At 37.5% G+C, this 25,376-nt stretch overlaps 1 protein-coding gene across 4 annotated transcripts in view; it reads left to right on the plus strand.

Annotated features, from left to right (window-relative positions):
• Positions 1-25,376, plus strand: part of BLTP1 (bridge-like lipid transfer protein family member 1) — a 134,888-nt gene that overhangs the window by 90,867 nt on the left and 18,645 nt on the right. For 2 of the 4 annotated variants that reach the window (XM_016203311.2, XM_016203312.2), the window contains exons 55-72: positions 934-1,031; positions 1,653-1,838; positions 2,823-2,991; positions 4,683-4,894; positions 5,765-5,963; positions 9,345-9,404; positions 10,966-11,192; positions 12,303-12,433; positions 13,685-13,808; positions 15,545-15,654; positions 16,313-16,403; positions 16,896-16,958; positions 18,955-19,205; positions 19,761-19,976; positions 21,355-21,532; positions 22,057-22,153; positions 23,897-24,058; positions 24,557-24,696. In XM_016203311.2, coding sequence (XP_016058797.2) covers positions 934-1,031; positions 1,653-1,838; positions 2,823-2,991; positions 4,683-4,894; positions 5,765-5,963; positions 9,345-9,404; positions 10,966-11,192; positions 12,303-12,433; positions 13,685-13,808; positions 15,545-15,654; positions 16,313-16,403; positions 16,896-16,958; positions 18,955-19,205; positions 19,761-19,976; positions 21,355-21,532; positions 22,057-22,153; positions 23,897-24,058; positions 24,557-24,696 — 2,714 coding nt within the window. Of the gene's footprint in view, positions 1-933; positions 1,032-1,652; positions 1,839-2,822; positions 2,992-4,682; positions 4,895-5,764; positions 5,964-9,344; positions 9,405-10,965; positions 11,193-11,912; positions 12,114-12,302; positions 12,434-13,684; positions 13,809-15,544; positions 15,655-16,312; positions 16,404-16,895; positions 16,959-18,954; positions 19,206-19,760; positions 19,977-21,354; positions 21,533-22,056; positions 22,154-23,896; positions 24,059-24,556; positions 24,697-25,376 lie in introns of all 4 variants that reach the window. The other 2 variants (XM_087816473.1, XM_016203313.2) reach the window with 2 other exon arrangements.

Here is a 25,376-nt window from a genome sequence, read left to right on the forward strand (position 1 = left end):
GGAGGCAGCTGATTGATGTTTCGATGTTTCTCTCTCTCTTTCTCTCTCTCCCTCCCTTCCTCTCTCTCTAAAAAAATCAATTAAAAAATTGTAAAAAAACCCCAAAGAGTTCTTTTTTACAGCTTTTTTGAAAGCCCATAAAAGATTACATTTCTATCTCAAGCAAACAAAACCTGCTCTTTTATCTGTTTGCTTCTTGGCTCTTTTGATGCATCTGTGGTCCCTAATAGGAAAAAACTTCATCCCACCCGTATGCTCCCTGAGTTGATTATGAACTCAACATGCAAATAAAAAGGTGGATCATTTTAAGATAGGATATTGGAAAAATAAGCATGCAGAGAAGTTCATAAAAGGAAAGAGAAGTAGATATAGAAACATTAGAACATTATTTAGAGCATTAGAACTCAGAGGAGTGCCACGTTGCCAGGGCAAGAAATGTTCTGTTAATAGGAACTTAACCCTCAAAATCCCCTGCCCCCATTAAAAAAACTACACAACACTCTTTGCTGTCACACTCTTTATTAATGTGTGTTACCTTATTTTTAATTTCTCCACCTTTATTTTTTCTTTCTTTTTCTTTTGCACATCTAAATATAAATAACAAAGTTCATATTTTTGATTGAAGAAATTATTCCAGTTTACTTTTTTGCCTCAAATACATTTTCTGGCATGTATAATCAATCACATTTGGTTTAATTATGTAGATAATGTTTTAATTTATTCCTTATAAAATGTTTTAAGAAGTATCTGTGGATGCAGCATTATATCTGTCTTATATACATCTGCCTCAGTGAATGTAACCTGCTAAAAAGATTGAGTTAATGATCAGCGAAAAGAAAATAACTGCTTTATGGTGTTTTTTTAAATGCACAAAATAGAAATTTTCCTTTTAAAGAAATTACCCCAAACTCTCAATTACTTAACTTCTTTTAGGTGGGGAGCAGCCAATTCCTCTCTGGAATGAACATGATGGGACAGCAGATGGAGAGAAGCCTAAGATTCTACTCTATTCTCTCAACTTGCAGTTTAAGGTGACATAGCAATAATAATGCTACTCTTAAAAGGATTTTTCTAATTAACTAATGCCTGTTTGTTGTAGAAAATTTATATGAGACATAAATATGCCAGGTAGAGAATAGAAACGAAGTATATCCGCTAAAGAAAAAGCTTTACAATTGTTTGACTATCCTCTAGGACCTTTTTCTATTTGCATTTTTCAGTATGCATATATTTCTGCATTTTAAAGAACCTTGGGTGCCCTTCCATGCAGAATGTTTAGGTCAACCTGCAAGAAATATTTTGTACACTTGTCCAATTAACAGTAATACCTTAATAGAAACCTTCATATTTACAATATTTAAGACATTAATGTTCTTAAAAATAAAAATTCTTTTTACCAGTTATTTAATTGTAATGTATTTAACCCATGAATGGTCTAGACTTTAAATACAAAATACTGAAATGAAATTTAATAGCTAAAGAAGTCCCTACTAATGAGAAATTAAAGAATGTTGGCAGTTTTATCAGTTAATTAGACATCATGTATGTGTTACAAAACATTCCATTTTATTTATCATATATTGAAAGGTTTCATTGTAGGGGGTGGACATTGTTGATTAAGAGTCCCTTTTTCCTTACATTTAATCTGCTAGGGTATTCAAGTCACAGCTACAACTCCATCAATGAGAGCTGTGAGATTTGAAACTGGGTTGATTGAACTGGAACTTTCAAATCGACTTCAAACCAAAGCCTTGCCAGGAAGCAGCAGCTACCTGAAACTGTTTGGTAAATGCCAAGTGGATTTGAATCTGGCATTAGGACAAATTGTCAAACATCAGGTGAGTGCAGAATGTGTTGACATTAGAACTGTGGCTTTTAAATTTTGCACATCAATTTCAACTACTTGAAGTATCTCTATATTTATGAAAATCTTTTAAGTTGCTAAAATTTCTGATTGTAAATTCTAATGAAAATTTATTTATGAAGGCCTTTACAATTTTACTTGAGTGTTTCATTGAGTATTTTGGTGGTATATTGTTATAGTTTAGTACAAAGGCAATCACATGAAACTTAATCCAGTATTTTCATAAATATGCTTATAAATCCTCTTTATTTTGTTAAACATTGTTTTTATTTCAATGCTTTGTGCTTATATTGATGAATTCTTAAATGTTACTAAGTTTCTCAGCTGCGCTATAATATTGGCAAGTTTTACATACCATAATGCTAAACGTAAAAGTTTAAAACACATATATGTACACATAGCAGTATATCAGACTGTATTTTATGATAATTAATATTCACAACTCATAGGTTTTTTTAAAAATTTTTATTTTGCTAAAAATCAGGTAGATTTTAACCGTTTCCTTTCTGCGATTTGAAGAACCTATTAAATGACTACCAGCTACACTTTTAAAATTGAGTGCCTATATTAAAGAATATGTCAGGAATAAATGAACAAACATTTCTTGTCAGCTATAGAAAAACAGTTAATTTGTTCAAATAAAAACATTTAGAGAAGAAGGAGGATCTAATTATCATGAAACATTTAATACATTGCTGTACAGAATATGGACCTCATCCTAGATTTTGTATGAACTTGATGTTTGACTTTCCATTTAGTTCTGAAATACCTATTCATATTGTATGTTGATTTCAGGTGTTTATGGTATAAAGCATAAAGTATATATCATTGGTGCATGAAATTGAGAAAAATATACTATAGTTGTTTTGGTGCACAATACCATTAATGGTATTAAAACTTTTAGTTTCTTTTATTAAAAGATTTTTCATTATTTGATTTTATTGAACTTTTAATTTAGGTTTATGAGGAAGCTGGTTCTGATTTTCATCAAGTTGCCTATTTTAAAACCAGAATTGGATTAAGAAATGCTCTCCGAGAAGAAATAAGTGGTTCTTCAGATAGGGAGGCTGTGCTTATTACTTTGAATAGACCTATCGTGTATGCGCAGCCGGTGGCCTTTGACAGAGGTGAGTCAGGCAAGACTGTCTTGTTGGATTTAGAACTGTGTAGTGATGCCAGATAAAAATCACTAGCTCACCAGTGTAAGTGAAATGGGAGCATCCCAAGAGTGTCTTGCTTATTCCCTTCAATTTTTAAAGTCATTTTACTTGTTAAAGTTACTTGCTTTCTACATGGATTGTAATGCCAAATTTTTTGGTTTGGGTAACTAATGTACCCGTTTGTTGGTATTGTCTTTATTTGCTTATCCTCTAAATGTTTATTGTGTACTGTCTAGAAGTGGAATCTGAAAACACAGTACCCTGCCCTCCAGGAGGTCTTAGCCCTGTGGGAGGAGCTAAGTGGACTCAGAGCCGAGTTAGAGATCCGTGTTCTAGGGTCTCAGGGAGTCTCTACCCTCACCTGTGCTGCTTACAGGAGACACCAGCTCTTCAGATTCAACTTGGAGTTAGGAGTTCACCAGGGAGATAAGGAAACAAAAGCTTGTCTTATTTGCCTTTGCATCCAATGGTCTAGAACAGTTCCTGGCATGTATAGCAGGAACTAAATAAATATTTGTCAAACGAGAGAGAACATGAATGAAGGTATATGAGCACAGAGGTCTAAGAAAATACAGCAGCAGCTTTCAAAAAAAAAGTAGTGGGAAAGAGGCTGAGCAGATAGAGAGGGTCTAAGTAATGCATATTGGGTAAATATGTTGGAATTGTGTTTTGAAAGTAAGAACCATTTAGGAAGCCATTTAAGATTAAAATTGGTGGTAGATGTGGACTGGTGATAAGATCAGTTGGCTGTAAAACTGTCCTTTTGGCAGTGTTATGGATAACATTTTATTTTGCTAGATCCAGTGCCTGCTTTTTTCATTTCTCATCTTACCTCTCGTCAGCTTTCAACAACTCCTTAAAGTACTTACTGCTCCATGTGTCCCTGACAGATACTTGCTTTTCCTTCTCCTCTGCCTTCTTCATCTCCTCTTTAGGCTCCTTCCACACACTGCATTCAATAAAGGTTTTCCTGAGAATTCATTCTTGTTACACACTTAAATGTCTTTGACTTCTTCTCTAAAGTCCATCTTTTCTGTTTTTTAAAAAAATATGTCTTTATTGATTTCAGAGAGAGGAAGGGAGAGGGAGAGAGAAATGTCCATGAGAGAATCATTGATCGGCTGCCTCCTGCACGTCCCCTGCTAGGGTTCAAGTTCACAACCCGGGCACGTGCCCTGACCGGGAATCCAACTGCTATCTCCTGGATCATAGGTTGATGCTCAACCTCAGAGCCACGCCCAGCGGGGCAGCCCATCTTTTCAATGTATACTCCTAGTATTCTGTACCTCTCCTCCAGGAATTTTTAACATTAGTAGCAGTAAGCTCTGCAGGGTCAGGGACCATATCTTTCATTTGTTGTTCCATCCCAGTGCCTGTCACATAAGAGGCATTTTACAGTTTGTTGAATGAATGAATGGACCTGGCTTGTCTTCCTCCTTCTGCCATTTTGAAATTGTCTGCTTTCTGCTTCCTTTGGTCATTTGTTAAGTTGACCATATCCTTTTAGATTCTTTCCAATTCTAATGCTACCATTTTCTGGGAGTGATTTTTATTAATCAGTGGGATTTTGCAGCTATTGAGTTTTACTTGTCATATAGCTTTACAGTTTTGATTTATTTTTTAAAATTTTCTTTCTGCCCTGCCTTAATCATCAAAAGCTGTGCTATTTTGGCTGAACTATAAGGCTGCCTATGACAACTGGAACGAACAGCGAATGGCTTTACATAAGGACATTCACATGGCTACAAAGGAAGTAGTAGATATGCTCCCCGGAATCCAGCAAACCTCCGCCCAGGCCTTTGGGACGCTCTTCCTGCAGCTCACTGTGAATGATCTGGGGATTTGTCTGCCTATCACAAGTACTGCACAGGTATGGAACTCAAGTCCTCGTTCAACACTAAGAGCCAAGCAACTCTATTAACCATTCCTAGGTATACAGAGTATCACAGTAAATTTCTTAGGAGGGCCGCTGACAACTTGAGTTTAGTAACAGCAAGTAAGATTGAACTCCTTCAACCGTTATTCGTTCATTTACAACGTATTAAAGGCGAATCTCATGAGACTTCTCTGCTGTGCCTCAGAATAGTGATGAGATCGACACCCATATGATAACTCTTAATTTCAACCTTGACCAATACGCAGCAAGATTTTTCTCTTCATAATTTGGGACCAATTCTCAGGAGCACACATCTGCATGCTCGTGTGTGAGAGAGAAAAGGCTATGAAACCCTGACAGACCAAGAAGTTGCAATTAAATAAGTACAGAAGCCTATATTTTACTGCTTTAATTTACCTTAAATAACCTGTAAGCAGCTGTTGAATGAATTTATCTTTTAGTAAATTCTGGGTTGACGATTGGCACCGTGTGCTATGTCTGTGTCTTGGGAGTTGAATGGTAACTTTCAATGGCAAGATGGACGGACTCAGAAGGGCCGCGCACACCAAGGGCGGTGGTCAGAATTCAAAGAACAAACTCTCCCTCCCCACACAAAAACAGAAGCTTGAGATAGAAAAGCAGATAATTAGCCTTTTGCAAGTTTAGTTTAAAACAAAAAGCACATGGAAATGCTTTTCACTTGAGTAATCCAGTTTTTAAAGTGGGCATCTTTCTAAGCTACTTTTCAATGAAGCTTTCTGAGTTTGCCCCTTTATGAATTTTTGTTCCCATGTATCCTATGAGAATTTCCAAATTTAAAAGTTGTCACTTTTTGCCTTGTTTCCTCTTTAATGTATTTTGCAGTCCAATCATAGTGGAGACCTGGACACAGGCTCTGCCTTGGTACTGACCATTGAAAGCACTCTCATCACTGCTTGCTCTTCCGAGTCTCTGGTTAGTAAAGGGCACTTCAAAAACTTCTGCATTCGTTTTGCTGATGGCTTTGAGACGTCATGGGATGACTGGAAGCCAGAAATCCGTGGGGATCTAGTGATGAATGCCTGTAAGTGTCTTTTACTTTCTGTATGAACTTCAGAGTTTCTAAAAATTAAAAAAGAACAAAAACAACCTATCTCTTGTAAAAGTAAAGGATGCTCATATATAAGAATATTATTGGACTTTGTGAAGTGAGGGCTATTTCTATTTAAAAAATATCAGAACATTTTTGTGAGAAACTGCAGCTTTCAGCAGTATTGGTAAGCAACCTGGTAGCCATTCTTGTTGATAGTATAGCATTTGGAGGTTTGCTCAGTGCTTGATTTTTTCTATAATTGACTCACATATGACCAGATAAAGCATCTTTGTTCTGTGAGGATCTTGAAAGAACATGTAAAATCCAGTTCATCATGTAACATAGCACAGTTGCAGTAACCAGAAGCAAGAAGCCCACCTTGATTAATGTTGACATGAGTAAGTCCACATGTCCAGATTTGTGGGATATAGAGTATGAATTGTGTGATTCCTTTGATTGCATAACACTGAAGGTTGGGAATAACTAAAGCTATGTGTATACACTATTTTGAAGGTGTAGGGATTAATATTATCCTTTTAATATTTTAAATATTGTAACTGTTAATAAAGCATCATTAATCTGAATAATGAAGAAAAATTATATTTGAAGAATGAAAGGTTGTGAACTAGAATTTATCAGCCAATCTTCTAAGCCAAAATTAATGCTTGATTACTTTTCAGAAGGTGATATGCCATTGTTTATGAAATTTTTCCCCTCTGAAATGGAAAAAAAACTTTCTAGTTCTGGGTTTTCTTAGTTTATGACTTTGTAGTTTTTACTAATAGTAAGTATACTTACATAAGACTAACATGTAATTTTTAAAAAAATATGTTTTTATTGATTTTTAGAGAGAGAGAAAGGAGAGGGATAGAGAGATAGAAACATCAGTGAGAGAGAAACATCATCAATCGGCTGCCTCCTGCATGCCCCCTACTGGGGATTGAGCCTGCAACCTGGGCATATGCCCCCCACCAGGAATTGAACTGGTGACCTCTTGGTTCATGGGTCAATGCTCAACCACTTAGCTATATTGGCTGGGCCATGTAATATTTTTTTTTTAAAAGGAGTTGAGTATAAAGCAGAGAAATAAGAACAGTAGGAGTATGCCTTAGGATTTCTTTTTTTAGATCATTTAAAAATTCTGCCCTGGAAAAAAGATGGCCCAGTCATATTTCCTCTCTCGGTGATAATGTTTTTATTCGAAATGCAGTAAAATTAGAATGGCCAATCTAATTTTTAGTAGGAAGAGTTCAAAGGACCATGTAGGTAGATAGTAAAGGTTAGACTCTTTTCATTAACATGAACTTAGAAAAATTACATAAACTGTGAAGTTTGAAAGGCTCCAAGCTCTCTGTTAACACCTGGGTGGCATTCAGTCATGAGAGCTTGAAATTGTCATTCTGGATTCAGAATAGTGGTTGATCCAATTTGGCACTCTGTCTCTGAGGCAGAGACCACGGGTACCCTAGGGAAGGGCCTCATTGGTTTCTTGCTCCTCACTTTCAGGATTCGGATCTGCTCCTATACATCTTAATATTCCTTATTAATTCCTCACAGCTCTGTATTCTATGAATTTATATAATCACTTTTTAAAACTTAATTTTAAAGATTCTCTAACATTTCTTGGAAATGGAAATTCCAAAATTTAAAACATCTTTTTTATTTTTAATTAAATTTATTGGGGTGACAATGGTTAATATGAACATACAGGTTTCGGGTGTGGGTTTCTTCTAAGTTACAAGATCTGTATATTGCTCTGCCTTTTTTTTTTTTTTTTTTACTTACTAGTTCTTCTGAAAGGCCTCAGTTATGTTAGTCAAATTTTAAAGGGTTTTCTTTTCATTCTGGCATTCTTAGATTAGAAAGGTAATCTAGGGTTCTCTTGCTCTGAATTAGGACCTTGACTATAAAGGTGAATTGGGTGATCTTTTACCCCAAAACAAGATCTAATTCTTTCTTGTTTTATAATTGGATGTGAGGCACATGTACCATATGGTTCAAAAATATAATTTAGATTTTAAAGTCATTGTCACTATCTTCAAAGTAAAAACTGCATTAATAGAGATTATCACTTAACAAATAGACCCTTTCTCCCAAAGTAAGTTGTAGTTTTTCTACAACTCAGATTTGGGTAACATGTGAATACCACTTTAAAATACAGAGTGAGCCTGGCCGGGCGTGGCTCAGTGGTTGAGCGTCGACCTGGGATCCAGGAGATCGGGGTTCGATTCCCCGTCAGGGCACATGCCCGGGTTGCGGGCTGCAGCTGATCAATGACTCTCTCATCATTGATGTTTCTATCTCTCTCTCTCCCCCTCCTTTCCTCTCTCTGAAATCAATAAAGATATATTTAAAAAAGAAAAATAATAAGATACAGAGTGAATCTTAAAAAGAAATTTTCATTTAAGATGTATGTATATACTGTCAGGTTTAGAGTGAAATTGGTTTCCATTAAGGATTACTGAAAAAGGATTTTGATTCTGTCTCTAGACTTTATTTAAAAGTTGTTTCATGGATGGTATGTCCTTCACTATTTAAAATTGTTAATTTAGTTAACCTCGTTTTTGAAGTTGATATTATCAGTTAAAGCTAAGCGTAGTAAACATTTCAGAGTTCAAGTCAGATATGTTCTGGGATCTGTCTATGACCTTATGAGTTTGACATCATGGCAGCCATTTTTTTTCCTCCTACTGTCAAAGGAAAAGACAGGCTACTAAATCATTCCTGTGACCTAAAGTGGCATTTCTTAGTTGTCATTTTTAAACCATTTGCATTCTTTTTTTTTTTTTTATCTTCACTTGAGGATATTTTTTCCATTGCTTTTCAGAGAGAGTGGAAGGGGGAGAGAGAGAGAAACATCGATGTGAGAGAGACACATTGATTGGTTGCCCCCCGTATGTACCCTGACCAGGGCAAAGATGGAGCCTGCAACCGAGATGTGTGCCCTTGGCCGGAATTGAACCTGGGACCCTTCAGTCCTCAAGCCTGCGCTCTAACCACTGAGCCAAACCGGCCAAATAACCATTTGTATTCTTAAAGTGCCAATCACTCCTGATGGCACAGATTGTCACAGCACTGAGAAACTGGAGCTTCAGAGTCAGCCAGGTGTTTTCATACAGATAAGGAAATCATACACAGAAGGTGAAGATAAAACTGCAGCTAAATTCTTAAAATTATAGAATAAGATACTTTGAGACATAGATACTACCCATCATCTGAGGTAGCCTTTTTGCTCTACAGATTAGAAACTGAAACCTAGAGAAGCCGGAGATCCTGTTCATATGTAGGTTATACTCTTTGGGTGAAAAATTACCAATGCTTGATCACAAGCATAATTTCACTGCAAACCATTTTGGGGTGCTGTTTCTGCAGGTGTGGTTCCCGATGGCACCTATGAAGTATGTTCCCGGACTACAGGCCAGGCAGCCGCTGGTAGGTTCACATTTGGTATTACTTTCACTACATGTGTCAGGGGAAATCCTGCCTTTATATATAATAAGTATTTTCAGCCTTTATATTAATAGTGAGAGGATCTTTTAATGAAACTTATTCTGGTAGTCCCAAAATTTTAAAAGCATTTGTAACAATTATTAGTATATTTTTATTTAACAATTTTAAATTTGGAAGGCTACTAGGATCAGAGAAAGCTTCATGGAAGAACAAGCATTTAGACAGAACTTGAAAGATGGATAAAATCGTTTCTTAAGGAAAAACTTGGAGGTGCAGGTCATAGAAAATTCAGACAGAGAATGTCATATCAGTCATGATGGCAAAACACTGTCTAGTTAGACTTGTCCAAATTGGTAGAACAAAGTGTGAAAATACGATGGGGAAAATCTTAAATCCCAGAATCAGGACTTCAAACTTGATTTGGTGGACAGCGGGAAAGCCACTAAATCTTTTTGGGCAAGAAAGCAGATGGTGACAGTGTCAAAGGGACACTTCCAAGAAAGAGGGAGGAGAAAACCAGGTAGGAGGTAACTACAGAAGGAATAAACTATCTTGACTAAGATGGAAAGCATCGGTAAATTTTTATTATTTTGCTTGGTATAAAATTAAGGTAAGCTAGAGGGAGATATCTGTTGAAGGGCTCTTAAATGTTGAGAGGGGTGGGAGCAGATTGAGGTCAGTAGATTTCTTTCCCTCCTTACTCTTCCTCTTGTCCTCCCCAAGCCTAGCCTTATGCTCATGCTGAGTAATTGTCCCAGAGAGCAGCAATGCGATGGGCCTCACTGACAGGACTGAAAAGGTCAGGACATTTCCAGAGTAAAGTTAGAAGGAAAGGTGGTGACTGAGGTGAACATACATGTGGAGAGAAAGGTCACACCAAAGTCTTTGTTGGGAGTGTTTTTTGTAAGTGTGAACAAGCTACCCAGACTAACTTAACCAAAAGTTGGTTGAAATGGGTGAATTTTATGGCATTGCCATTAGAAGGATATTTGCAGACCACAGTTAAACTTGGGACTGGCTGTCTGGGAGAAGAGGAGGAGCCAGGTCAGTTGTGGGCCCCTGGGAACTACGGAACAAGATCCATGTGAGCAGGACTCCAGCTCTCATCTTCTCCTTGGGTGCTTTGTTTTCCCTCTGAGGACCCTCCTGACATGTGGTAGGAAGAGAGGCTGCCAGCAGCTCAGGAGCTGGGGCCCTCATCACCAGAGAAGGATCCATCTCCCAGTCCAGGGAATGGTTCTTGATTTTCTAACACTGACCCTCACCTGGACTAATTATCTAATTCTGGCTAGTGAGGGAGGGCCATGGCACTTCTCTATTGTGTGAAGGGACTGTGGTGAGGGGGGATCCACAGTCCCCAGGAGTGGGTGCTGCACCAAGGAGACACGTGCATACTGGACGGCCAGGAACTCAGTGCCATGGGCCATGTTCTGACGAACATTGGTTTTCCACAGGCTGTCATCCACTTTATCCTTGAAATATAGAATCATTTAAATATCTACACTCAAGACTGACCAGAAATGTCACTTCTTTATTCCCACAGAGAGCAGTAGTGCAGGGACCTGGACACTGAACGTGCTGTGGAAAATGTGTGGCATTGATGTGCACATGGACCCGAACATCGGCAAAAGGCTGAACGCTCTGGGCAACACCCTGACCACACTGACTGGGGAGGAGGTCATAGACGACATGGCTGATCTGAACTCCATGAACATCGGTGACCTGTCCGACGAGGATGAAGTGGACACTATGTCTCCCACTATCCACACTGTACGTACACTCACTGTGGGACATTTCCCAACTGGCTCTTCCCTGAGACAGGATATTTGTTATATTGCTAATTGTACAGGAAGGAGGGGACTGGTGAATCCTGTGTGTACATTTTATAATATTTTTAATGTCATAATAATGTCTTTTAATTGAGTTCCTTGTTCCATAATAATGCTTGTCAACCAACTTGTGCCTTAACTGACAGGTGACATACTGACATTAAAAGTACAGCAGATCCATAGGGTCAGAATGTAGATCAGTGGTTTCTTCAGGCTGGGAGCCTCAGAGGGCTTGGGAGGGGACCAGGAGAGACTGCTGATGGTTGTGAGGTTCCAGTGGTGGGTAGTGAAAATATTCCAAACACATTGTGGTGTTGGTTGCATAACTTTGTAATTATACCAAACACCAGTGAATTGTACAATTGAAATGGGTGAATTTTATGGCATGTAAGTTATAGCTAAATAAAGATGTTAAAAAATGAAACTCAAAAGTAAAATACATGTACACAAAATGTATACATTTAAAAATAAGTATTTCCATCTCTACTGTGCATTTTATAGTATCAAATTATTTGATAGTTAAAAAGAAAGTTACTCTCTGCTTTCATTCTAGTATTGATCTAAACATTTTAAAACTATCTTTTAACCATTGTATCATGAAATACTTTTGTTCTTGGAAAGACATTTTTTTTAAAAATTGATGTTACTGTTTATCGTTTAGAGTTCAGATGGAAGTTCAGTAAGTGGAGATGGCCACAAGCTCACCTTTGGGCAGCGACTTGTAAACCACCTGCTAGGCCTGACGCCCCCACACCAGCGCTATTCTGTTCCTGCAGAGTATCTGTGTGAGCCAGAGCTGGGGGGCTCCCCACAGTCAGGCCAGGCCCATTTGAAAGTGTGCAGAGCTCACTCATGGGGAAATGTAGGTGGTAACTAAATAGATTCCTATGAAAACAAAGGGATGCCAATCACTGGAGAATTCCAATCATTGTACTTAATATAGATGCCTTTGATTCTTGCATGCTTCTTTGATTTGTGTAAATTTTGTGATAGTGTAGATTTGCTGTGTGAACACAAGTTGGTACTGACAGATGTGCTTTGATTTTTTTAGGAAGCCGTAGAATATCGAAGACAAGGAGCATCTTGTAGCCAGCCAGGAGATCTGAGGGGAAGAAAAATGGTGAAGCGAATAGTGGATATCAGAGAGCTGAATGAACAAGCCAAAGTCATAGATGATCTTAAGTATGTACCTTGATTTTTCACTTAATACCGTCCTCCTTAGTGATAGAATCACTGGGTTTTAAATGTGGGGAGACTCAGTGTGGACCAGTACAACCTCTTTAGTTTATAAATGAGATGAGCAAGGCCAGGGAAGTGTGGCAGTTACCTGAGGTCATGCATCCATTCGTGATCAAGTTAGGCCTGAAATCTTGGTCTGGTACTCATCACAGCTCCTCATTTCTGAGCAGTTTATGGCCGATTTCATATCACAGATCATATGTATCTCTACATGTGCATGTACACTTACATGTATCTTCACATGTCTATGTATATATGCATTGGTATTTCAGGAAGTCACATTTTTGAAAGGGGAAACAAATTGAGCATTTATCAAGTACCTACTGTGTATTTGACATGTTATCTCAGTTTACTCTCCACCGCCTTTCTGTGAGGTTAGGCGGCATTATCTAAACTTTATAATTGAAAAAGCAGGCTGGGGAGATAAAAATTAGAATTTGAACTTGTGTGGTCTGAACTCAAAGTGCATGCTTGTTTTGCCTGTATTAGCGCTTCTCTAGGACTGAGGTGGGTATGGGGTGAATTGAGAGTGTAAAGTCCTTGATAGTAATTTATTTTCTGTGTCTGTGGCCTGCTGGATGGTACTAAGTAATACTTCCTCTATAAGACTGTTCTTCTTCAAACTTTGAAATTTTTGTTTTCCCAGAAATGATATTCATGCCTCATCTTTTCTAATCTTCGTACACCTGTACCGGTGTTTTTTTACATTCAAAGACTTCACACAAATGTGTGCATTTTGTACAGTGAAAGGTATTACCTAAGAACTTGTCTTGTCAGTTAATTACAGTACAGTGATTCACATTTTCCTGTTGACTCACATTGCAGTTTGAGTTTTGTTTTGGGGGGAAAATCACTTGAAGCAAATATATACTTCCTCCCTTAAAATCTTACTTGAGGCTTAAACTATAGGTAGAATTTTACATACAGGCATTCTTCCGCGGAGCGGGTCCACAGCTTTCGTAAGATGGTCAAAGAGACTCTCAGCGCAGAAATGAGTAAGACCATTTCCTAACACATTGGAGCGAGCTTTGTTATAGTTTGCCTGGTATGAGTGTTAACTTCATTGGGGATTTTGGTTTGTTCATATATAATCTTTGATATTCTGAAAAGTGAAAGAATTAAAAAGGAGAAAGTAAAAATCAATCTTACTTTGTAACTTCTTTACATTAATTGCCATATTTATTTTGCTTCCAGAAAATTAGGTGCAAGTGAAGGAACCATAAACCAAGAAATTCAACGTTACCAACAGTTAGAATCTGTTGCTGTGAATGACATTCGAAGAGATGTTCGTAAAAAGTTACGGAGATCTAGTATGCGAGTGAGTCAGCATTTACCAAAAATTTTATAAAAGTAGACTTTTTCTTTCCACTCAAGGAAACTTTCTGATGAGACCTCTGTTGTTCTCTTTCTTTTCCATTGCTGGTGGTAATGCCACCTGGTTTGTACGCCTTCCATCTACTATGTACCAGGCACTGTTTAAAACACTTTGTGTTTAACAGCCCATTGAATCCTTACAACCACCCTATGTATCATCTTCCCCATTTTAAAGATGAGAAAACCGAGACAGAGGCCAAGTAATTTGGCCAGGGTTATACACCAGCAGTCTCCACGGAGCAAGAATCAAACCCCACAGTGGAACTCTGTTATCTGTGCCCTTAGTCACCGTGTTTTGTCTGCCTGTCATGAAGTCACACTTTCTCTTTAGTCTCTACCTCAAATGTGAAGTCTTCGAGATGTCCATTCTACCCCATCCCATTCCCTATAGCTGACTTTACCTCTCAGCACTTTATTCTGATTTTACCATTTGCTTATGTAGTTGCCCTTATTAGAGTTTGAGTCTCTCAAAGAACAACTTATTTATCTTTGACCCCACTACCTACCACATTTTCTGAGATTTAGTTCAATTGCTGAACAATTGAAATACATATATAGGTATGCTATACACATCTAGTAGGAAATAATTCTAAAATTTATTCAAGTAGAGGTAGATTGGTTTGGGTTAAGGTGGTCTGGTTAGAGGAAAATTTACATTTTAAAAAAAGATAAATGGGTTCTTAACCATTTTTTAATAAATAGCAGAACCTCCCCCCCTTTCTTATTTTTACTAGAATAAGGTTTTGGGTGGCACCCCATTGTATACAAACATTAAATCAGAGCTGCAGGGTTAGAGGAAGGAGGAAAGGCACAAAAACCCAGTGTTTACTAGCTTGAATTTTCTTCCCTTGATCACCCCCAGAGCCCCAGACCACCTAGGCTGAATACAGCTCTAAATTCCTGATTGAAGTTAAAGGTAAAACCCAGTTTGAACTATTCCTCACTGGCCTCTGATGATGAATGGTTAGTGATAATCTATAACGCACAATCCTATACTTAACACTGTCTGCTACTATGTGCCTGATAATCATAGAATATAATTGAATGAGTGCTTTCCTAGTATTTATAAGGTAGTTTATACTTGGTAATTGAGTGTTAAAAATAAAACTAGGGAGAGAGGACTGGGGAAATGAATGAAACGTGTTCTTGACATCTGTCTCCCTTGGCTTCCCCCTCATTTCCTGATGAGTCTTCTTGCATTGCACATCGCTGCATTGGAATCCTTTTCCTATCTAGCCCCCATTACTCATTCGGAGAAGAGGGAGTTGGAGGCCGGAAAGTGTTCAAGCCACCACTTCCTTTCCTTGTGCCGTGTGGAGAGTCCCGTAGCAGGTGCCCTTGGGTGGTACTTGAGATGACTGGTGTTCTTTGCCTCTTTTCTTGTAATCCTCATTTCCTTTTCTCTTTCTTCCCTTTTTAATTGTTTCCTTTCCTCTCACCCTATTTCTGTACCCCTCACCCCTGCTCCCAATCTTTTTTTTCTCTCAGGCCAGCTGGTGGCTAATATTTCCGCTCTACAGCTCTCCTAGTAGACACGAGGACTAAAGAAGCTGCCTCATGCTCTGATTTGATCCATCCACATTGTTAAGTGACATTTAAAGCTGCTTGTCATTAACCTGGGAGACAGCTAACTGGTTTGTAGTAGTTGATAGTCACCCTTTTTTTCTCCTATTTCATTAGGCTGCTTCCCTGAAGGATAAGTGGGGCTTGGGTTACAAACCAAGTTACAACCGATCGAAGACCGTTTCTGCTTCTGGAAGACCACCTCTTAAGCGAATGGAAAGGGCAAGGTAATGTCTATTCCAGCCAATGAACCAAGTAGTAACTTCTGACTCCTTTGCCAAGGTCCACTGCTTATTTATTGTGTTCTAATTGAGGGAATTATGAAATTATGATAACAACTGGACATAGTCAAATACCTTTAATACTGGATACTGTCAAATTAAGAAATTTATTTGAGGAATTCCTCTATCACATTTGTGCCCCAACCATCATGTGCTTTCCAGGAAGGACATACATTGCTTTTTAGATAGGTGGATGTGTAAACTTACAGACTATCTAAAGAAGCAAAAATGTGCCCATTAATAGCTGCTGTTCTCAGTTTGTCATTTTAGAAAATGTATGAGTTCACACACATTTAGCATGTGAAAGAATGGAAAGTTTTACACAGTGAAGAAAAATACTATTTTACTAGTAAATGAGCACTATACATAAAAATTGTAAATTCTTTTTTATATGGTTTAGTTTTAGAAAATCTGTGTCAACAAAACAAATTTTTTTTTTTATGGGATGCTAAAGGTTAAGAAATGCAATACCAAAAGTTGAATCCTTAGGTAAGGTAAATATTTAGAAATAGAACATAATGTCATTAATCAGACTTTTATGAAATCCAGGTGTGTGTTTTAAAACAGAGGTTAATGTTTTATAACTTTATGTTTTACTTAACAGTTCTCGAGCAGGAGAGCCTGAGGAGCTCCCAGAAATCCGTGTGGATGCAGCGTCTCCTGGGCCCAGAGTAACGTTCAATATTCAAGACACAGTAAGAGAAGCATTCCTGGTTAGATACACAGTGCTGATAATTACAAAACTATAATAGCTAGACAGTTTCAAAATGCTGATTCCTGCTTACAAGTAAAGTGTGGACTATAACGGTTGAAACGTCTGTACCTTAACAAACAGCAGGGCACTGCCCAGGTATAGCATTTTGCGTGTAGAATAAAGACCCCAACTGCTTGGTCTTAGGTAGAAATGTTTTGTTGAATAATTTTTCTTTCAATTGCGAATCCACATTAAACTAGGTCTTATACACAAATGTAAATGTGGAATGTTTATACTTTATGTATTTTACCATTTATGTATTTAAGTGTAGAACATATGGAGATAATAGCAGAAACCAGAAGTAAAAAAGTCAGCTTCAAAGTTGTATTCCAATTTTATATTAAAAATGTTTGTTTTGTTTTTTATATATTTACTTTTAAACCATTATCTTTTATTTTTCGTGAGTTTTTATAAATTTTCTTATTATTTTAAGTCGAAAAAAACAGTATGGGGAAGCACACCGCAGTCCAGCTCTCCTGGGGAAGGGTATTTTCAGGTATTTCTTAAGAACAACATAAATTCTGCTTTAAACGAATTAACCACCTGAGAATCTGCTTTCAAAATGTCTTCCTCTCATTCCATACTAAACTCAGACCTCAGAAATATTTTACATAAAGTTAATAAGCTCTTGCATAAATATATTTTAGTTTTATACTTCTTTATAGTTTAATATTAATTATTGAATCTTCAAAATTAAAAGGCTGAATCAACTTACCAAATCAATTCAACCAAATTGTAAACCAAAAAATGCAATTTTATTATAGTTATTTACTAATCCCTAAATGAATCTCTTTTCCCCACATTCAACTGCAAAATGAATATTTTCTTTAAAAAATATTAGTCAACTAGTTCTAACTAAAATCAAACCTATCTTAGAACAAGAAATTAACCAATGAATTTTTTTGAGTCATTGGTATAAAAAATGTATAAAAATCCATTTAGAAAATTACTCTCATGTTCAAAACAATATGACAAATGTGCTACACAGTCATAATTTATAATTCAAATTAACATTTTTATGAGCCAGATATTTTCCCTAAATACATCATAAAAGTAAAATTAAATTTTAAAAATGTGTCTGTATACCAGTTATATAAACCTTTGTCTAGAAATTTCCGTCGAGTTACTTTTAAAAACTGGCACTTATTCCACATGTATTTTATTTCCCTTCCTGGACCTTTTACATTAGAGTCTCAATATATATATCCGGTAGTTCCACTGAATTTAGTTAAACTGAATTTTGTTTTAGAACTACTACATTGTATTACAGTGAGCTTGATAAACATGTCCTTTTTTTGAAAATGATCTTGCAAATAAATCATTTACAGTGAATTGATTGGATTCTACTAATTAAGTTGATTTTTTTTTCCTGTCCAACATTTTTAAGTGGATATAATTGACATAAAACATTATATTAGTTGTACGTGTACAACATAATGATTCAATATGTGTATATATTGGGAAATGATTAAGTGTTCTTAAATGCATTAATATTCGAATTGATTCAAGTTCTATTTTTAAATATCAGTGTATGCTGTTTATAAAAAATAGTATATAAAATTATAAATTACAAAATAGATCATTAAGCATGGTTAAGTAGAAAATAAGTATAAAATGAAGAGAAATTTAGCCACATAAATTTTTACTATAGTAAAAAATTGAAGATGTTCTGATAAATCTGAATTTACTTATTTACTAAATAACATGTATATAGTAAAAAGTGAAGAAAAGCTGAATTCTGCAAATGTTTGGAATTATGAATTAAGAAATTAGAATTTCACTAGGTATCTAATATAGTAGCAGCAATAAATTGCTCACCTTGCACATTACACTTGACAGAGGCTTATCACATTCTCAAAGGATAGTCAAACAACTCTCCAAATTGGGAATTGAAAGTAGGTCATAGGAAGTTTTGTTGTTTCTTTGATCTAGTTAAATGCAATGGCCACAGGTTGCAATCCTCAGTTAGTGACAGGGTGTCTCGTCACCCTAATATTTAATAGCATTCCTAAGTTTGATTGAGTAATATATTTATTTCCGAAGCTATTTGCTTTTGTCAACCGTTCAGGCCGCTTTTGTACAGGGTGTATCCAGCAAAGGCCCCTACAAGGGCTGTAACTACATGAGGGCGCACCTCTTCCATCACCATGCCCTCCTGCCCTGTGATTACAGCTGATCGTTGCTTCCTTGTCTCTGCAGCATGTTTAACTTACGCTTCATACTAATTAATATGATGATTTACATTTATCTGAGTAAGGTTTCACTCTGGTGTTTAGTATGTTGGTGGTGTGACTTTCTGTGGTTTGACCTTCTGCTTCCTTTCTTGCTGAGCCATTTCATAAGTTCACAAATCTGACCTTCCTCTCCATTCAGAGTGAGGAAATTTGACTCTGAGACAATTTTTAAATGCTTAATCGTATGTCTTTTTCATTTTTAATTGAGAAGAGATTCATAATGTGAACCTGATTCATGTTTCCTCCTCTTACGATCAGTTTCCGGAGGAGACAGAACTGGACCTTTTGTCAGTTGCCATCGATGGTCCCTCCCATTACTCATCCCCCAGCGAAGGGTCGCATTCCGTGTTCAGCTCTCCCAAAACTCCAGGCTTTTCTCCAGGCGTCACTTTCCAACCTGAAGATGGCCGACGGGATGACAGTTTGTCTTCCACGAGTGAAGATTCTGAGAAGGACGAAAAGGACGAAGAGCACGAGAGGGAAAGATTTTATATTTACAGGAAACCCTCGTGAGTAGCCTTTTTGTGTTAAGATCCTTGGGTAGCATTTCTAAATCTAGGACCACGCTTAAAGCATTATATATAACTGTTAACTTTCACAGAAAAACATCTTAATGTGCCCAACAGAGTGAGACTGAGAGACATGTCCATGGTTTACTAACGTAGTTTAGCTTCATCTGGCACTGCTGGGCTTTTTTCCTGTACTACTGCCTTTTAATAAAATCTGGGAAGATTTGCAAAATTGCATCTCCTCCCAAAAGTGAGTGTGGTGCACACATTCATATTCTGCCTCCTCCACAGCAGTGATAGCGTGTGTGTCCTTGCCACTCAGCACATGGCTGGGCACACAATAGTAGCTCTCAGAAAATAGTTGTTGAATAAAATGTGACTTTGTTACACTTGGGAAAAACTTCAGTTTGTATGAGCTCATTGAGTATTTTGTGTGAATTTATAAACTAGTACAATTTATTCGTAGACTGTTGCTAACATAGCATGTTGGAGAATAGTTTGTTAAAAACTCTTCCCACTTCCCTGCAGTGTGATGACCAGTTGTTTTTTCTGCAGACATACGTCTCGTAAAAAAGCCACAGGCTTTGCTGCTGTTCACCAGCTATTTACAGAGCGCTGGCCCTCAGCTCCTGTGAACCGGAGCCTCAGCGGCACAGCTACTGAGAGAAATATTGACTTTGAACTGGACATACGGGTTGAAATTGATAGTGGAAAATGTGTGCTTCACCCAACCACACTCCTACAAGAACATGATGATATAAGCTTGAGAAGGTAAGAAACTGGTCAGATGGGGGTACATGTAATTTCATTTGTTAGAAATACTATTTATATAGCGTAAACAGACTTCCCCCCCACCTCCCAAAATGCAGATTGAAAGAATAGATTTAATCATACTTAAAATGTGAGTGGTTATTTGAATAACATTCTATTTCTTTAGACAAGTGTATTACATTTTTTGGCAACTAGAAATGGATGTCTGATTTAGATTCTAGAAAATTCTTTAAAATAGTTACATCTTTGGAATTCTCTTTTAAACAAGAATGAATTTCTCGGTTGGTCTCTGTCCTTGTATTGGGCATGCTTCTATTTTAGAGAGCAGTGCAGTACTCAGGAATGTTTGGTTATTGAGAGTTTTGATAAAGTAAAGATGTAAGAAAGACTGGATCAGTTGCATGAAGGGCCTCTGTGTGTGCTGGGGTACTGTCCAGGTGTAACTGTAGCTTTACCATTTGTGTCCATCAGTGAGTAATCAATGCTTGTAAACAGGCTTTACGTTAGATTATTTTTTCTTTGAAATTTTGTTTTTCTTTTCTAATCTAAAAGAGAATTATAAGAAGATAATAATGATTGGGTGGGTGGCATATGGAACCAGAGGGTGGATGCTGACAGTCCTTGAAGCTGGGAGAAGGATCTGGGCTCATTATACCATCTGTTTACTTTTCCTATGTTTGAAATAAGGAGTCTTTAAATGGTTTAAGGAAGCTTTTATAAAAATCACAAGATACAAAGTTAAATTTTTACAAAGGTAGTAGCGATGATAAAAGACTATTTATTTTGAGTTGAACCATAACAAACCACAGTAATTTGCTGATATTCCATTGGTTTTACCTCTGTAAAGGGCAATTTTGTTTGGTTAAACCTACTGTGTTCACGAGAAACAGTCGTGACCTCAGGTGAGAGTAAAAGTAGTTGTGCTGTGTATTATGGACCATAGAGCAGAAACGTCACTGTGCGAGGCATTAGTTGGTTTGGCTGGAGACAGAGTAGTTTTACTTTCTCAGCTTCATTAATGAGTGATGACATTCCATTTACTGTATAAATAACAGTTTGATTTTAAACAAAAGGAAAGGAGAGAAATGTAATTTTTAAAAAAGATAAAACAGCCCTGGCTGATTTGGCTCAGTGGTTAGAGCATCAGCCCGCAGACTGAAGGGTCTTGGGTTTGATTCTGGTCAAGGGCACATACCATGGTTGCAGGCTCAATCCCTAGCCCGGTTGGGGCATCTACAGGACTCAACTAATTGATGTCCCTCTCTCACATCAATGTTTCTCTCTCTCTCCATTCCATTCTCTCTGAAAAGCAGTGGAAAAAATATCCTTGAGTGAGGATAAATAAATGAAAAAGATAAAACTTTTTTTTACTTTATAGGAGTTATGATAGAAGTTCCAGGAGTTTAGATCAAGATTCACCTTCAAAAAAGAAGTTTCAAACTAATTATGCTTCTACCACCCATTTAATGACTGGCAAGAAAGTGCCATCGTCGTTGCAGACAAAGCCAAGTGACTTGGAAACAACAGTCTTTTATATCCCTGGAGTCGATGTAAAGGTATAAACCTTATGTCTAGGATGTGAGATGAGATTATTAATATCAGTGCTTATTTTCTATCATACATGCACTTCCTTCACCATTTATATGAAAGCGAGCCTTTCCAAGGGTTTTCTCTAGCATACAAACATCCGAAGTGCAGGTTGTCACTTTCTTTAGATAGATTTCCCCACCAAAGTTGGGCAGAAAGAAGTTAATTTTATTTTTCATATGTTGATATTCATAACATGTTTGCTAAGCCTTGCCTAGTGCAATTTTATGAAACAACTATTTTTTAGATTCTAGAATTACAGAATCCTAGAATGTTAAGCTGGAAATAACTTTAAATATTATTTGGGGTGGCCTTTTTAGTTCTGAAAATGGAAGAAAGCTAAGAAATGTGCCAGGGTCACAGAACTAACTTGTAAACACAGGACCTGGGTCTTCTGACTCCTGGGCCCGTGTTCATGCTACACATTTTCCTGAATTTCTTGGTTTTTCTCATCTGCATGATTTTAACTGAAAGTTTATTTTTTCCAATACAGTTGCATTACAATTCCAAGACACTAAAGACTGAATCACCTAACGCCTCCCGAGGGTCTTCCTTGCCAAGAACACTGTCTAAAGAGTCCAAGCTGTCTGGTATGAAAGATAGTGCCGCCTCTCCTTCTCCTTTACCTTGCACTGTCCAGAGCAAGACTAACACCTTACTTCCTCCCCAGCCCCCACCTATTCCCTCAGGTATTGAAGGAAAATGTACTTGACTTTTACTTTTTTTCATACCTTAATGTTTTGTCATCACCTACTTGCTCTATTGAGACTTTCAAATTCACATGTTTAAGAAAAGAGGAAATAGACTTAATAATGACAGTACAAAATTCATGGATGGAAGTGTAAACCAACTACTTTGGGCTATTTTTCAAATTGTTATTACCTTAGAATATCAGTTGTTAAAATAAACTTAATATACTAAATACTTAATTTTTTAGATCTATGCATATTTAGAAAAAATTGCATGTAGTTCCAGTCTGGGAGCTGGTGATCTAGATGAAAACATCAGGCTTACACAAGACAGAGTACACTGGACTAGACCACACTGTGACCTATGACTGCTTAACACGCTGCCCAAACTTGGTGGCTTGTAGCCTCAAACACGGTTTCTGTGGATCACAGATTCAGGAGCAGTTTGGCCGGGTTGATTTTTACGAAGTTGCTGTCAAGATGTTGGCTAGGGCTGTGTCATCTGAATTCTTGGCTGAGTCTCAGGCACCTGTGCCCATCATGCCCCACTGCACGTGGTGGGCACACTGTGCCTTAGTCCTCCCCCCGTGGGCTTCCCTGCTGGGCTGCTGGCCTGTTCTCATGGCAGGGCAGCTGGTGTCCTTCAAAAGGCGCAATCCCAATGAGAGTATGGCTGAAGCAGCCCCATCTTTTGTGGCTTAACCTTAGAAGTCATGCACCATCCCTTCTACAATATCTATTGATCCTGCACCTCAGCTCTGCTCAGTGTGGGAGGGAACCACACAGGGGCATGAGTGCCAGGGGCCAGGACCGTTAGAAGCTATTCTGAATCTGGGTACCACACCACATGAATATCACCTTTCCTCTATAGAATTTCCAAAACGGGGAATGTCAGACTGGAAAGTAATTATTTGTAACAGTTTCATTTGGGAGATGGAACTTGATACATAAATCTTTTAAAATAGCCGGTAATATGATAAGAATGCCAGTCTTTTTCTATCATTTTCAGTCGACAAGGCACGCTTATGTCCACCACGTGCAGGACAGATATGATTATTCCTATTTGATAAATGTGGAAAATTAAGGCTCATAGAAGTTGAATTTCTTCCTAGGTTTACAAAACTAATATATGTTGGAGTTGGAAACCTAAGCCAAAATTAGCTAAGTCTGAGATAGCTGTTACACTCATTCTACTGATGTGGAAATATTTAATTAGGTAGAAGGAAAGAGATGACAGCCCATGTAGGGAAGCATTGTAAATATGTATGAGCTGAGGACAGCAAGAACATACAGAAGCCTGAAAATAATGACATTTTCTTCACTTGCCACAAAATATTGTCAGTTCTCTGTATCCTAAGTGGACAAAATAATGCTTAAGAAAAACGTAGCAAAGTATAAACTTGAAAAGCTGAACCAAAATTTGTGAGCTAGAGCAAGTAGGAATAACTTGTGTTACCTACATCCTTAGTCATCTTTGTATTCTAACATTAATATATCATTTCCATCAACCTGCTCTCTTTTTTACATTCTTGTATGGTTTTACGTATAAGGTGCTTTGCCTGATTAAACTGTCATATAACTCTAATGTCTCACAAAATTATCATATATTTTCTTAAATTCACCTCACATTTATCAATATTCTAGCCAAAGGAAAAGGAAGTGGAGGAATCAAAACAGCCAAGTTATATGCCTGGGTAGCGCTTCAGTCACTGCCAGAGGAAATGGTGATCAGTCCCTGCCTGTTAGACTTTCTGGAAAAGGCTCTGGAAACTATCCCAATCACACCGATTGAGAGGAATTACACAAGTGAGTACCCTCCTTACAGACTTACTTCCCCATTACATATACTTTGGGGTCCTAGTACTTAGAAGGATTTTGTAATGGCATTACATATTATTATTTAGTATATTCAGTGATAATATAAAAGAATTATAGAACTGAGAAAGAACCTGAGAGATCATCTGGTCCTCATTTACAAGTGAAGAAGCTAAGTTCTGGTGAGGTTGTAGGTTTTTCCATAGCCACAGCCAGTTCATAACAAAATCACGTCCTTGGGTCCTAATGTATCTCTTAGACTAGAAAGTCCTTGGGGCAAAGGCGTAATTGCTGTTCCTTTTTGGGCGTTTGGTGTAGCAGCGGGGTGGGTTGGGGATCTGGGTTTGTGAAGGTGAGCAAGAGGTTTGACTGGGGAAAGAAGTGTGGCATGATGGGCCGTGGAAGCAAACGTTGCTGTGTGTTCATAGCCCTGAGCTCAGTACTGGCCCTTGTCCTAATGGTGCAACTTAAAACTCACTATTTTAATAGCTGTCAGCTCCCAAGATGAAGACATGGGGCATTTTGAGATTCCAGACCCTATGGAAGAGTCAACAACATCGTTAGTGTCGTCCTCCACGTCTGCTTACTCTTCCTTCCCAGTGGATGTCGTGGTCTACGTGCGTGTACAGGTGAGATATATCACTTATTCTTGCTGTTTTAGAGAAAAATGTGTTTTTTAAGCTTATTTGAACCTTCCCAACATTATTTCCCTTTCAAATTTTTTTCTTCTTGGGCTCCCGGACCTTTGTATGTATCAAGGCTGACAGGTTGCTGGAACCTTGGGGAAGTACATGTATAGTTGTGTGTGTGTTTACTTTTCTTCTGAGGAAGGCTTTCAAAATTTAGATTTCATACTTTTGTGGCAAAAGTAAGTTAAGTTACATATGTAAGTTAAAACTGTTTTTTAGCATTATATGCCTTTTTCAGTATGGCACCTGTGCTTCTTGCCATTGTGGTCCTTTGGGGCACATATAAAGGTAATTGAGGCATAAAATCACAGTAATGCCTTTGTTAGATTTCTGCTAAGAGTTATGTAATTTTTATTTAACATTTTACTTTAAAATGCAGTCCTTTCAATGGGCCTTTGGGAGTTTATGTTAGCATCTGATTAAATCCATTTAGTAAAAGTATTTGAAAACTACTCATATCTAAACTTGAGGGTTTAGTTTACCCTCAATTAAAATCTGATGATCAATCTCAAGAATAAAAGAAAAGCTAGTGGTCATCTGTTCAGACCATTTTCTACAGCAGCAATTTGGCCAAAGAGCTCCCTTCTGGTGTTTTGCACTAGCTTTTTTTAAGATCTGAT

The sequence above is a fragment of the Miniopterus natalensis genome, chromosome 4, assembly GCF_054644295.1.
Source record: "Miniopterus natalensis isolate mMinNat1 chromosome 4, mMinNat1.hap1, whole genome shotgun sequence".
NCBI classification, from domain to species: Eukaryota; Metazoa; Chordata; class Mammalia; order Chiroptera; family Miniopteridae; genus Miniopterus; species Miniopterus natalensis.